Source organism: Mus caroli, chromosome 1 (genome assembly GCF_900094665.2).
Source record: "Mus caroli chromosome 1, CAROLI_EIJ_v1.1, whole genome shotgun sequence".
Taxonomy (NCBI): Eukaryota; Metazoa; Chordata; class Mammalia; order Rodentia; family Muridae; genus Mus; species Mus caroli.
Window position 1 is genome coordinate 147039945 of NC_034570.1, and position 9757 is coordinate 147049701.

General features: G+C 39.3%; 1 protein-coding gene across 1 annotated transcript in view; it reads right to left on the minus strand.

Annotated features, from left to right (window-relative positions):
* Positions 1 to 9757, minus strand: part of Axdnd1 (axonemal dynein light chain domain containing 1) — a 94632-nt gene that overhangs the window by 45417 nt on the left and 39458 nt on the right. Inside the window, exons 12-14 of the mRNA XM_021161273.2 lie at positions 7806 to 7926; positions 2075 to 2176; positions 284 to 447 (exon numbers count right to left, since the gene is read on the minus strand). Coding sequence (XP_021016932.1) covers positions 284 to 447; positions 2075 to 2176; positions 7806 to 7926 — 387 coding nt within the window. The remainder of the gene's footprint in view (positions 1 to 283; positions 448 to 2074; positions 2177 to 7805; positions 7927 to 9757) is intronic.

A 9757-nucleotide genomic window follows, 5' to 3' on the forward strand; every position in this document is an offset into this window, starting at 1 on the left:
GGAGGGAGGGAGGGAGGGAGGGAGGGAGGGAAAGGAGGAGGAAGAGTGGAGTTAAATGAAAGCAGCAGCCACAGCCTGGCAGGAGATCAGGAGAACCTCACAGATGTTAAACACTGTTTTTCATATAGACCTTGAACACAGGTCTTTTCCAAACAGTGCTCTGGGCCAGCAGTGAATATTCTGACCTCTCCCAAACTCAGTGTTAGTAATTAATGACGGGGTTGGCTGAGTTACCAAACGTAATGTAATAAAAATCATAAAAGCAAGATTCTTGCAGACCCACAGGTTGTTATTGAAGAATTCCTGCCACTTGATGATCCCAGCCTTCACAATTTCTGATTTTTCTTTTGTGGATTCCTCCGTGCGTTCCACATCCTGCTTAAACTTGTTCACTAACTTTTTCCATTTTTCTGTCAACCTCTCCACCATTCCAAGGTCTCCAGTGTCCTAAAATGCACAGAATCAAGGTATTCACTTATTCATGTAACAAACATTGATTGCCATGTACCCGGACCTTTATTAATAGGGAATTATTTAAAGAATTCACAGGAAGTGGGTCAAAAGTTGAGAAGATGTTTTTCTTTCTAAACACTACTATGGTAGTGGCTTTCTGTGCTACATGGATTAGGAACGAGGATTTTTCCTTTGCCCCACAGGATTTTTGCATGGGCAAAGGCAGGGACTGGGAAGCCAGGCAGAACCAAATGTGAATTCTAGACAGTGACATTATTTAATCTAAAGTTTATATTTATTATCCATAAAATAGAGACCCTACTAGATAGAGTAGTATTTTAACAGTTAGGTCACAGGAGCTGGAGAAGTGACTCAGTGGTTAAAATTCCTTCTAATCTGCAGAGGGTTGAGCTGGAGTTCTGTTCCCAGCACCCATCTGGGGTGATTCACAAGTGCCCTTAACTGCAGTTCCAGGGCATCTGATGCCCTCTAGTGGCCTAAGGGCACCGGCACACACATGCTACACAAACTCATACAGGCACACACACACACATAAATAAATTTAAAAATAAATACTAAACAAAAATAGTCAAATGAGCAGGGCAGGGGTGATGCAGGCCTTTAATCCCAGCACTCGGGAGGCACAGGCAGGTGGATTTCTGAGTTCGAGGCCAGCCTGGTCTACAGAGTGAGTTCCAGGACAGCCAGGGCGATACAGAGAAACCCTGTCTCGAAAAACAAAAAACAAAAATAGCCAAGTTACTGGACGGTGTTCCTCCCTCAGAGCCCCTCCTCCTCTCCAGAGTTCTTTCTCAAATTTCCTTAATAAATCTCTGTTTGCTATATTCAGAAGGGAGGGGTCTAGTGACACAAGGGTGTGAGTAGTTTGACCTGGTGAGGAATGCACTAAATGCCAGTTCATTTTCTCCATTGGAGACCAATAAATTTTCTCATAAAATTATTTAAGAATTTATCAATAATGTCTCCTTTTTCCTCCTCTTCTTCTTCTTCCTTCTCTTCCTCTTCTTCTCCCTCTTCCTCCTCATTATCTTTCTCTTCTCTTTCTCTGTAGCCCAGGCTAACCTCAAACTTGTGATCCTCCTGCTTCAGCCTCCTGAGTTCTGTGGTTACAGGCTTGATCACAATCCAACCACCACCTCTTACTTCTATTTTAGCTTAAACACTACTAAATTAATAACTCTGGAGTATTGTTAGACTTGGGTGTGTTTTTTATTACAGTGGAAGGCAAAGTAATTAAGATCCCTTTTCCCTTCCCTTAGATTTCTCATTCTACCCACAATAAAGCATTAAGTATAGAACTGTACTTAAGAATCTATAGATTTGGGCTGGTGAGATGGCTCAGTGGGTAAGAGCACCCGACTGCTCTTCTGAAGGTCCAGAGTTCAAATCCCAGCAACCACATGGTGGCTCACAACCATCTGTAATGAGATCTGACTCCCTCTTCTGGTGTGTCTGAAGACAGCTACAGTGTACTTACATATAATAAATAAATAAATCTTTAAAAAAAAAAGAATCTACAGATTTGGCAAAGCCACACCTATGGCTTCAACACATAACACATACACCATTTTACCCATGACTTAGGTAAGCTGGGATTTACCTTAGTTGACAGCATTATAATGAAATGCTTAGCATATTTATTCCAGCCTTTCTCACTAAGGTAGAGTTTTTTAGCCAGTATGACTCTATTTCTTTCAATTACCTATAAAAAAAAAATGCTACAATCAGAAACCTAAAACATGTTTTAAACACTAAAATTTACTTGTGACATTTTTACATATCAATTTTTATCAGTATTACTTCAATCAAAATGTCTTAGTTAAATAATTAAGTAATTTGCATCATCAATTTATGCATTTCTAAAACTACTGAACTGGAAGTACATCACAGTTCAAGACACATGGGCAAGATGGAAGACCACAAGCTGTTATCCAGATAAAGAAAATTCAGACTAATCTTAACAGAGAGGAAAGCTTCAGAATTTCACAAAGATAATGATAGAATATCTGAAAATTGTCAAGAAAAATAAAAATATAGTCCAGTAGATAAATGTGAGGGCCTGACTTCAAATACCCAGAACCCAGAGAAAGTCGGCGTAAGAGTACATATCTATAGCCACAGAGCTCCTGCAGTAAGGAGAGAGCTGGGTACAAGAAAACCCAAGACAACTGTCCCCAACCCTTGCACAATGCCACTGTGCTACTATTAGCAACCCCCCTTTACAAACACACACACAAACTCATACAAACATGTGCACATGCGTGTGCGTGCACACACACATACTATTTTAACATAAATTAATTCAGGAATCAGGCAAAAGTGCTCAGTCACCACCCTTTCTCAATATAGCAGGTAAAGTCTTTGCTAGAGCAGTAATGGACAGGAAGAGATAAAAGAAAGACGTCCAAGTGTCTCTACTGCAGATGACCCACACGGTCCTCTGTGTGACAGATGTGCTGATTTGAGTGACAACAGCCCCCACAGGCTCATATGTTTGAACACTTGGTCTCCAGTTGTTGGAACTATCTGGGAAGGATTAGAAGGTGTGGCCTTGTTGGAGGAGGTGTATCGCTAGGGGAAGGCTTTGAGATCCCAAAAGATGGGCACAATTTCCTGTGTACCCATTCTCTGCCTCCTGCTTTTGGATCAGGATGGGAGGCGCTCAGCTGTTCCTATCACCATGCCTTTGCTCCACCATCACGGACTTTAACCCTCTAAAATGATAAGCCCAATTCAATACTTCCTTTCCTAAGTTGGTATGGTCATGGTGTCTTATCATAGCCATAGAAAAGCAACCAAGACAGAAGTTGGTGCCAGAGGTGGGTCATTGCTGTGACTGTCATGACTATGTGGGTTGTGTTGTTGTTGCTTTGTTTTGAGGAGTGTGGAAGAATTTAGGACTTTTAGAACAGAGGTTGAATGTTATAAACAGAGCTTAATGGGCCATCGTAGTAGGAGGTTAGAAGACAAAGTGCTGAGAGCAATGTGGACTATAGAGATATTGCTCAAGATGTTTTAGAGGGAAACAATATTAAAACCAAACTAGAGAATATTCTTATCATGTTTTGGCAAAGTCTATGGCTTCTTTTTGCTTTTGTCCTAAGAATTTGCTTGAGGCTAAATTTAAAAGTTATTGACTAATTGCTTTGATGGAGAATATTTCAAGACAGCTTAATATTGACTTTCATGTAATTTTTATTAATCATGCCTAAGCCTATACAGGTCTGTAATGAAAATGAACAAGTAAAGGAAAAAAAAAAAACATCAAATGTACTTTGAAGAGGAAAAAAAGCCCTGGAAGATTTAATGTTGGAACCAAGGCTTTGGGATATTTCTTTCCTTCCCCCTAGTTATCCCTCACTCCTGTAACCTCTGACCCAACTCCTCCCCATCCACAGTCTCTTTTCCTCTCTCTCTCTCTCTCTCTCTCCTCTCTCTCTCTCTCTCTCTCTCTCTCTCTCTCTCTCTCTCTCTCTCTCTCTGCTGTTGCTGCTGTTATTTGTTCTTGTTGGGTTTTGTTTTTCAAGGCAAAGTCTCACTGTGTAGCCCTGGCTGTCCTGAAACTCATTCTGTAGATCAGGCTAGCCTTGGGCTTAGAGATCCACTTTCCTCTGCCTTCTGAGTGCTGGGATTAAAGGCCACCCCACCTGGTTCTTCCTCCTTGTGTCCCATGTGTCCTTTTACCTAGCCCATCCTCCTCAACACCAACTTTTACCTTCTTTTATCCACCTTTCTAGTTGTTACCCACATGTACACTCCTCACACATGTGCAAACTTTGCAAAGCCTAGGTTTTCTGTTTGTTTTTGTTTTTGTTTTTTTTTTGAGACAGGGTCTCAATGTGTAGTCCTGGCTGTCCTGGAACTCACTCTGTAGACCAGGCTGGTCTCGAACTCCCTGGGATCTGCCTGCCTCTGCCTCCCAAGTGCTGGGGTTAAAAGTGTGCACTGCCATGCCCAATAAAGCCTGGTATTCTTGTCTGATAAGACACTTGACTCTTTTAAGCTTTTAAGAGCAGTAACTTTGGGAGCCAATGAGATGATTCAACAGGTAAATGAGCTCTGCGCCAGCCTGACAGCCTGCCTTCCATCCCAAGACCCCACATGAGAGAGGGACTCCCAAAAGTTATCTTTTGACTCCCATATATATATCGATGTGTGCTGTTTCACATGCTCACGTATGCACATACACAAATAGTAAATAATATAAAAACAAATGAACAAAAGTAGCTGGTACTAGTGGGATGGCTCAGCGGTTAAGAGCACTGGCTGCTCTTCCGGAGGTCCTGAGTTCAAATCCCAGCAACCACATGGTGGTTCACAACCATCCGTAATGGGATTTGAAGACAGCTACAGTGTACTTACATATAATAAAATAAAATATCTTTAAAAAAACAATAGTAAATTTGTCTTATTTTTGTTTCACCACCCAGGACGTGTCCTGATACATAACAGCTGCTCAAAGTTTACTATAAAATGAAAAATTACATTCCTTAGTTAAAAAACAAACAAACAAACCAATACATAACTGTTAAAAATCAACTCAAACAATATATGTTTAAAGTAAAATTTCAAAATTCTCATCAGTACTAAATTCCCACTCACAAAAGAAAAAAAAAATCAGTGTAATTAGCCTGGCATTTTATCAATAGATATATTGATTACATGTACATAATTTTTAAGTACATAAGATAGTCTTAATTGAAAATATATTTTATACTTGTAATGGTATATCTAAGTGTATATTTGCAACCTATTATTCTAAAACATACTTTTTCACTTGTAACCATTTTTCCATGTCCATAACAATTTTATTGTTGTTTTATTTAATTTTTACTTATTGATCTGCATGTACTTATGCCATCATAGAAGAATCAGGGTGGGTTCTCTCCTCCCACTGTGTGGGACCTGGGTATCAAACTCAAGTCATTTGTCTCACTGGCAGGTCCCTTTCCCTGCTGGACCATCTGCCTCAGGTAGCCCAAGCTGGCCTTGGACTTGAACTTGACTTTGAACTTCTGATTCTCTACCTCCCAAGCACTGGGATTGAAAGCATATACCATATCATTTATCTTTACTTATTATTCTTCTGTTTGGATAACTACAATTTAACGCCCTTGTTGGTGGCTTATTTAGACTATTTCAATATTGTTGTAACAATAAGCAATATCAGAATTAATATCCATATCTTTACTCACTTGCACTAGTATTTCTCAGGAATGTATTCTTATCAACGGAATTTCTTGGTTAAAGGGCTACAGATTTAAAATACTAATTCTCCTCACCATAAGATAGGGTTACATCCAAATAAACTCATCATATATTGAAAATACATAGATGCCCTTAATCTACCAAATACATTGTAGCCTAGCAACTTAGTGCACTGCAGAGTGTGGGCTGCCTCCTCTCAGCATCTTGTGGCTCATTAGGAACTGTGGCCACTTGCTCACTGCAGTTGCCCAGACTAAGGAAAAAGTACTACATGATACACTGTATTGAGCATTGTATACAACTAAGTAAACAGTGCATCTGAGTGCTGTACCTCGAGAGTATCATTCTGTATGTATATTGTATTGTATATTGTGAGACTAGAACAAAATCAAGCTTTGAAGCACAGTTTTGATTCTGTCCATATCTCACAGCACCGTTAAGCTGGAAATCAAGTCCTGAGTGAAACCGTCTTAATGGGTTTATGCATATTGTTGTCCAATAAATCTCCAAAATGGTTGTGTGCTGTGTACTGCTGTCAGAAGTATGTGAAGGCACCCACTCTTATCATCTGATTAGTGGCTGTGGATATGATAAGCCCTATGATCTAATTTCTCTCCATTTTACAGCTTGTTATTAGTGATGCTAGAAATGTTTTATTTATTTATTTATTTATTTATTTATTTATTAGCCACTTGAATTTTTTACTCTGAAGGATCTGATCATATTGCTTTGTTTTTTCATTCTAAAGAAAGTATGTCCATTAGAATACTTCAGTTTTATTAACTGCATATAGATGTATACATTATTAAAGGCCTAAAACCTAATAACCAGCAAGTCACTAAATTTTTAAATCAAATATAAGTATTTCAAGATTAAAATATATACATGCCATATAATATATGTATATATACACATATATATATCAACATTTTCTTGTAGTCTGTTATATATTTTTGTTTCCAGTAACTGTTGTCTAATACAACATTTTAATTTCAAAGTTTCCTTTCATGTCATGGTTACAAAAGAACTTCCTCACCTCAGTATTATAAAAATATTCATTTACACTCGTGGCTGACTAATACATTTATAATGTCATGGTTTTTACATTTGAAGTTTTCATCTTTTCTTGGACTTAACCCCAAGTCTTGAGTCCACTGCCCTTCTGACAGCTGTATATTTTGATAAGAATCTCTTCTGCATTTTCATCCAAGCAGCTGACAAACCGCATGGTGCAGGTACTAAAGATAACTTTAGCTCAGATCCATCATGCAGGCTGTCTGCACAGAGAGCCCAGGGACTGCCACCAGTGGAATTTTGAACCAATCCAGTTGGATCTGGTTTCTTGTGTTTGTATGTTTGTTGAATTTCCTGTGGGTCATAATTCAGTGTTAATACCTACCAGTCGGTCCTTAGTGTCAGAACAGAGAGCCAACACATGCCCGTTTTGAATTGTAGAATATTGTGGGATTGGCTACCACCACAAAGCATTGTTGCCATGTTCATGGGTTTCCCTCACTCAATTTGCTGGCCAAGGTACTAGAAGCAGTGTGACATGACTCTCAAGGACCCTCATATGATTACATGAGATGAAAAAGTAAGACATTAGAATTAGTATTTGTTAGCAATACTACCTTTTCTAAGAAATTAGTATACATTTTATCTATAAATTGGCATGTATTATGTTTATAAGTTTTAATATATACCCAAAACAAATAAAAACAATTTATAGTTATAGTTTATAAGTTCTGGTTAAAGAAAAAAAACAGCCCAAATTGTACAATAGCTATTTACAAACAGAGGGAAGAAACTTTCCATCTTCAGTGCCTATGATATTCATCAATAAATATGCTCCTCCTTCTTTTTGTACCGTCTGTATTTTTTTTTTTTTTGAAAAACTATCAAATAGGCTGGGCAGTGGTGATGCACACCTTTATCCCCAACACTCTGGAGGCAGAAGCAGAGGCAGGCAGGTCTCTGTGAGTTTGAGGCCAGACTGAGTCATGGATGAGTTTTGGGACAGCCAGGAATACACAGAGAAACCCTGTTTCCAACAAAACAAAACAGAATTGTCGAATGAAATGTCAGCCAATATAAGTCTGAGTTACAAGGCCAGATGAACAAACCTTTAGGGCTAGTTCATATGTGGCTGAGCTCCAAATGTCTCTTTCAGTCATTAAGAGTTTAATATCACTCTCCATCCTTCCTCTCTGCATTGTATATAAGTCATGGTAGTCTTCTACTATTCTGAAAGAAAAGTAAGAAGTATCTATTTAGATAACTTAAAATATTGTTATGGAAATCAGCATTCTTTTCCTTCAAGCCCCTTCATAAGGTAACCACGGCATATTTGCTGTATATATTGGTAACATTTTTTAGAGTGAAAAAATAAAGTTTTTAAAAGTTCACATTTTATTTGCAAATATGATTGTCGTGATAAAAACAATAAACCCAATGTAACCTTCTAAACACCATTGTATCCAATGAAAACTTCAGAATAATCTCCAAGAGATGGCTGGATGGGTAAACGCACTTGCCTTGCAAGCCTGGTGGCCTACCAGAGTTCAGGGCCCCAGGAGCCACACTAAAAGGCCAGATGTAGTATCGTGCATCTACTCTCAACACACCAAAAGTGAGACAGGAGGCAGAACTACTTGGAAGTCTGCTCAATAGATACCATAGAGTAATTAGCATAGTGACAGAAACAAGAGAGACCCTGGCTCAACCAGGGTGGAGGGCAAACACTAACCCTGTAAGTAGTCTTCACACTTCCATATGTGTGTTTGTGCATGCATGAGTGTGCACACACTCACACCAATCACACACAGTTTTTGAAATTTTTAAAAATTTAGAATGCAAATAATAAAAGTTCAATAGTTGTATTGTTAATCTTTTTTCTTTTTTCTTTTTCTTTTTCTTATTTTGAGACAGAGTTTCTCTGTGTAGCCCTGGATGTCCTGGAACTCACTCTGTAGACCAGGCTGGCCTCCATCTCAGAAACCTGCCTGCCTCTGCCTCCCAAGTGCTGGGATTAAAGGCGTGGGCCACCACTGCCCAGCTGTTAATTTTCTTTACTCATTGGTTAAGATTCTTTATTAAAGGCCTGAAGCCTAATAAACTAAGGTAAGGTACTAAAAATTTTAATCATATAATTAGCTCAAGGGTTTTTTTTTTTTTAATCCCTCCCAGCTACTCAGAAGTTTATGTGTAATTAAATACCTTGTCCTGGCTAGTTTTTATGTCCGCTTGACACAAGCTAGAGTCATCTGAGAAGGGGAAACTTCAATTGAGAAAATGCTCCATATGATAGAGCTGTAGGCGGGCCTATAGGGGCATTTTCCTAATTAGGGATTGATATGGGATGGCCCAGTGCATTATGGGTAGGGCCATCCCTGGGTCTACCCATAATGGTCTGGGTTCTATAAGAAAGCAGGCTGAACAACCAAGAGGAGTACACCAATAAGCAGCAAACCCTCATGGCTTCTGCATCACTTCCTGCCTCCAGGGACCTGCTACGTTTGAGCTCGTGCTTTGGTTTCCTAATTAGGTTATAATTAGGATTTGTGGGCCAAATTAACCCTTTCCTTCCCACATTGCTTTTGGCTACGGGGCTTCATCGCTCCCTCTTTCTTGTTGTTTTTGTGTTTGGTAGAATATACCTTTCTTTCTCTTCTGATTTACACCATTACCTCTCTCAGGATTAGGAGTGCTCTGAGTTTAGCCAAAAGAAGCTGTTGGGACTGGCAGGATGGCTCACAAGGTAAGCCTGCTATCAAACCTAACAATCCAAGTTCAACCCCCAGACACACACACACACACACACACACACACACACACACATACCAATCAATACATGTGATGAAAGAATAACCACAGAAGTGACTGTGGTGCTTTGAATGGCCCCTATAGCCTCATAAATTTGAATGCTTGGATATAATCATGGCACTGTTAAGAGGTGTGGCCTTGTTATAGTGGGTGTGGCCTTGTTGGAGGAAGTGTGTAACTGGGAGTGGGGCTCTGAGGTCTCAGATGTTCAAGCTCGTACTCTCTCTCTCTCTCTCTCTCTCTCTCTCTCTCT